The 5224-nt window shown below is 39.2% G+C and overlaps 1 protein-coding gene across 1 annotated transcript; it reads left to right on the forward strand.

Annotated features, from left to right (window-relative positions):
- The first annotated feature begins 235 nt into the window (after nt 1-235).
- MC5R (melanocortin 5 receptor) lies at nt 236-1213 on the forward strand. Its single transcript, XM_044426507.1, has one exon. It carries the CDS (start codon nt 236-238, stop codon nt 1211-1213), a length of 978 nt encoding a protein of 325 aa, XP_044282442.1.
- The last annotated feature ends 4011 nt before the right edge of the window (nt 1214-5224 follow it).

Consider the following 5224-nt stretch of genomic DNA (forward strand, 5'->3'; position numbering starts at 1 on the left):
TTCTCTTGTATTTTTCTGCATTAATTCATCCCAATTCCCCCTGAATTGTAATATATTGGAAGCAGTCCACATTCTAACAGATGGCTTTGCCACCTGAAGCTCCAGTCAGCCCTTTAGATCTCCTTCTTTTTTGTCATACTCTGTCATTCCTTTTGGGTGTTCAGCAGGATCTTCCACCTTTCCGAAGAATGCATTTACAAGAGAGCATCTTAGAACAGCATCTTTGCCGGCAGTGATGAACCCCTCCAATCAACCCAGTATTCTAGACTTTAATGTGACTGCACTTGGGAGTAACCTTACAGTGCCCTCTGTGAAGACGAATCCATCAACATGTGAGCAAGTGGTCATAGCCGCTGAGGTCTTTCTCATGCTTGGCATTGTAAGCCTTCTTGAAAACATTTTAGTCATCTGTGCCATAATTAAGAACAAGAACTTGCACTCTCCTATGTATTTCTTTGTATGCAGCTTAGCTGTCGCTGACATGTTAGTCAGTGTGTCAAATGCCTGGGAGACCATAACCATATATTTGTTAAACAACAGGCATCTCATTATTGAAGATGTTTTTGTCCGTCACATAGACAATGTTTTTGACTCAATGATCTGCATATCTGTGGTGGCTTCCATGTGCAGTTTGCTAGCTATAGCAGTAGACAGGTATATCACTATATTTTATGCCCTGCGATACCATAATATCATGACTGTGAAAAGATCAGGGCTCATCATTGCATGCATATGGACTTTTTGCACTGGCTGTGGAATCCTCTTCATCCTCTATTATGAGTCTAAGTATGTTATCATGTGCCTGATCATCATGTTCTTCACTATGTTGTTTCTCATGGTGTCACTGTACATACATATGTTCCTTCTGGCTCGTACCCATGTTAAGAAGATAGCGGCATTGCCAGGATATAATTCTGTTCATCAGAGGACCAGCATGAAAGGTGCAATTACTCTAACTATGTTACTGGGCATTTTTATTGTTTGCTGGGCGCCATTTTTCCTCCATCTTATCTTGATGATCTCCTGTCCTCAGAATCTCTACTGTATTTGCTTCATGTCCCACTTCAACATGTACCTCATCCTCATCATGTGCAATTCAGTTATTGATCCCTTGATTTATGCCTTTCGAAGCCAGGAAATGCGGAAGACTTTTAAGGAGATAATTTGCTGCTATAGCATAAACATGGTGTGTGGACTGCCCAGCAAGTATTAGGAGACATATATATTGGGACTGGAGCTGTGTGTATGGAGAGATAACTTCTAAGAAACAACTGACATTGCAATCCTATGCACATCTACTCTCAAATAAATCCTACTGAATTTATTGATAAGTGTGTATAGGATTCCAGCCTTAAACTACTAACAGAATAACTGTTGTACTATTTTCTTGTACTGTTTGAGACAGCACATCTTTAGATTTCAATCTGCATTTTAACTTATTATTTTTGGAATGGGTTTTCTTCCACTGGGACCCACTCACAGGCCTGCTGTGTGTGGGATTTACTATATACAAATACATCAGCACTGCAAGATGGCCCTGTGCAGCTCCTTGGTGGCATGCTGGGAACGAACCATGATGAATCCCTCCCTCCCTGCCCTCTATTTTTGCAAGTGTGCAAAGAAGCGAGTAGAATCCATGTCATTCCTACTCCCTGCGGACCTCTGTGCACCTCTAGATCTGCTTGGGAGGGTCCTCCAACTCTCTGAGATGTGGGACTGCAGTGTGGGACTGCAGTGTGGACAGCAAGGCAGACAGCAAACACCTGTAATATCTGGTTCACTGGCAGTAAGGACAAAGTTGGATTCAACACAATGAATATATTTACTAAATTCTCTTTGCAATTCATGAAATCAACACAAGTAAGTTTTAAGTAAACAATGCTCAGCATTTTGTTAGCAATTCTTTAGCTCTGATGAGATGTTTGGATTGTCCAGTGAAGAGTAAGAGTTTCCATCACAGGGTACTAAGCTTGAAGTGTAACTGTGATTAATACTATGTGATGAATATAATTTGCAATATTGTGTTTGTGTGTGACAGCTTCTGTGAGGTTGACCAAGAAATGTCTCCACGTTTGTGCACAGTTCTTATGAGTAAAGAACAGTCAAAATCCAAGAGCAACTCAACTCATGTAACTAATATTTTTCTATGTAATGTTTGAATGTTGTACTGTGTTTACTGATGCCCATTGAATGGCACCTGGCACTTGTCTCCAGTACTGTAAATAATCTGCTCATTGTAGAGCTGGGATAGACATATATAAAGTCAAAATTGTCCACTACCTAGTAGTGAAAATGGATGTTGCAGGTAGAATCTCATGTACTGATCCTGTGAGTTTACATATACTGGTGCTGGTGTGTTACTTCTCCTTGGCAAGAAGGATTGGCAAGATAGGCAAGAAGACAGCCCAGCTTCAGCCTTTGTGACTTTCTCATGCAGCCGGCTGCTTGCTAGTAGAAACTCAGTTAAAAACAGACCAGGAAAAAAGCAGCTCTGCTAGAACAAGACAGCTGTGATACTTGGCAAGAAGAAGTGCTGGCCTTAATTTTTGCAATTCAAACATATGTTGGTGCAATGACAGCTACATTCAGTTCATCCGTAAAGTACCCATCAGACATTTTTAAGGGTGTGTAGCCAAAGTATTTTAATGGAGTTTGTGCCTCTGTTTACAAAAGATTTAAAGAAGGTGAAAAGTTTTGTCAGCTGTAGATGAATTGTAATTTAATATTACATGGATTTACTTGCCAAACTGGCCCTCTTCAACATGGTATTTTCAGATGTCTTAGACTACAACTCCCATAATTAGGTTTATTGATCATGCTGGCTTGGGCTGATGGGGATTGTAGTCCTAAACATCCACAGTCCATCACACTGGGGACGACTGCCCTAGGTATATAACTGGTGCAGGAAATGTGTTCTGATATTTGCTAGAACACATTCACTTTCTGCATACTGAGTGTACTTTCCAATGTCATCTCATGTGAGTTATTTCTATTGCTATATTTGTGATGGTCCCAAGGTCAATGTTTGGACACATTAAATCACCTTCTCTCCTAATAAATACACGACAACTACCCAATCAACCTTGAGCAGTCATTTTAGAAAAATGGGAATATTTTGAGAGAGGACCTGTGATTACCAAGGCAGAAGTGCTTTCAGGAATCACAGGAGATTTTCTGTGACTAACAATGTTTAATGAAGTGAGAGTTAATTTTGGTTTGAAAGTACACCTAAAGATCTACATTTTAATGTCTGTGATGTGTGCATTCATCTGTAAGGTGATTTATACATAGCAAATTTGCATTATAATGATTAAAACATGAGCTGAAATATTCTGGCATTGTAAAAGGTTTTTATCCAGTCATGTCCTTCGACCAGCACAACAGCACAACCACTGACAAACTCCAGCTTCTGCTCATATGCCATGCACACCTGCTCCAGAAGGCTGGGAGATGCTCCTGAGCAGATTTGGGGAAGTGCAAAGTTAATTAATTAATTAATTAATTAATTATTATATTTATGTCCCACCTTTTTTCCTTCCAAGGTAGCTTACATAATTCTCCTCCTCCTCTCAACTTTATCCTCACAACAACAACCCTGTGAAGTGGGTTGGACTGAGAGTCTATGACTGGCCCAACATCACCCAGTTGGCTCCATGACTGAGTGGGGACTAGAACCCAGATCTCCTGAGTCTCAGTCCCACACTCAGCTCCACATACCTCCAAGTGGAAGCCACAGAATTATATTAGAGTATGATTTAAAATTGTGCAGACTCTCTGTAGATCTTGACCAGGAGACAGCATGCTGCAGTACCTGATGAACTGGGGACAGAGAATGCTTCTGGAATGCTTTAAGTGTGTTTGTTTCTACAGAAATTCTCAATAAAAACCAAGTGATGGAAGGAAAGAAAGAAAGGCTTTGTTTTTCTTGTTTTAAAATGACTATAAGAGTCACCTTTCTTAGAAGACTGTTTCATATATTCTTCCATTCACCACAGGAAGACACTGTGATGATTTATGTTTAGTTCATCACATGCCAGCGATACTGACACACTATAAAAAGAAGTGAATACCAACATTTACTTATCTTCACCCTTGTAACAAATATGTGAGACAGATCATTATTCTCATTTTTCTGATGGGACAGTTTAAGGAGCCTAAAATTTTAAACCAGGATCCTGAACATTGCAAGGAGTTTGGCCTGGAACCCAGGTGTATTTATTTATTTTTTATTTTATTAAAACATTTTTATGCCGCCCCATTCGCCGAAGCCTCGGGGCGGCTTACAACAATAAATTAATATAAACATTAAAAATCCAAAAAATACAATATAAAATAAGCCGCCCTGGCCAGATAAAATCAGTTAATACTAACAGTTAAAATACCGCTTAAATAAAAAGGTTTTCGCCTGGTGCCGAAAAGCAAATAACGACGGCGCCAGGCGGACCTCTCTGGGGACCGTGTTCCGTATTCCTATTAACATGTTCAAAATTCTGTTGAACAGAGCACTGCACTTAAACGATCATTTTAAGGAAGGATTTTTAATATTTAATTTTAATTCAGATATTATTTAAACATAATATTGCTTAGTTTAAATCTTCTTATGGGTAACGTTATTATTCTTTTTTTATTTAGTTAGTTTTGCACTGCCAGTAGCCTCCTGGAAGTGACATACAAATACAGAAATCCATAATCTGTAATAGAAAAGCCACCAAAATCAACATAAACCATCACCAGTAAAGTACTACAAATAATAAAAACATCCACAATAAAGAATAAACACACCACTCCTGCCACCTAAACCAAGCAGCACAAAAGTAGGCCACAATAGTTGGGCCATGACTAACATCCAAGTGCCTGGGAAAAGAATGCAAGTAATTTTTGCAGTAATTTTTGCCTGCAATTAATTTGTGTAGAAAACACTGTGGCAGCACCAGGTGAACAATACCTTGGAGATGGTTCTGTGAGCAAGGAGTTACCACAGCAATGGTTCCATAATCTTGCTATCATTCCATGAACGTGTTGCTTCAAGTGCTACCTGATCTGAACTGCATTGTTCTTTCGTGACATGTGAATTTTCTCATTAGATTAAGAATGGAGAATTCAGATGATAAGTAATAATATTGTGAAAAGCGCTGTGCTCTGTTTGTTGAAGAAGGAAACCATATGGTTTCCAATGGGCGTTCTGTTTCTCGGATGATTTGATAAAGTTACTGTATAGGAAATT

The sequence above is a fragment of the Varanus komodoensis genome, unplaced genomic scaffold, assembly GCF_004798865.1.
Source record: "Varanus komodoensis strain SLA01 unplaced genomic scaffold, ASM479886v1 scaffold17, whole genome shotgun sequence".
NCBI lineage: Eukaryota > Metazoa > Chordata > Lepidosauria > Squamata > Varanidae > Varanus > Varanus komodoensis.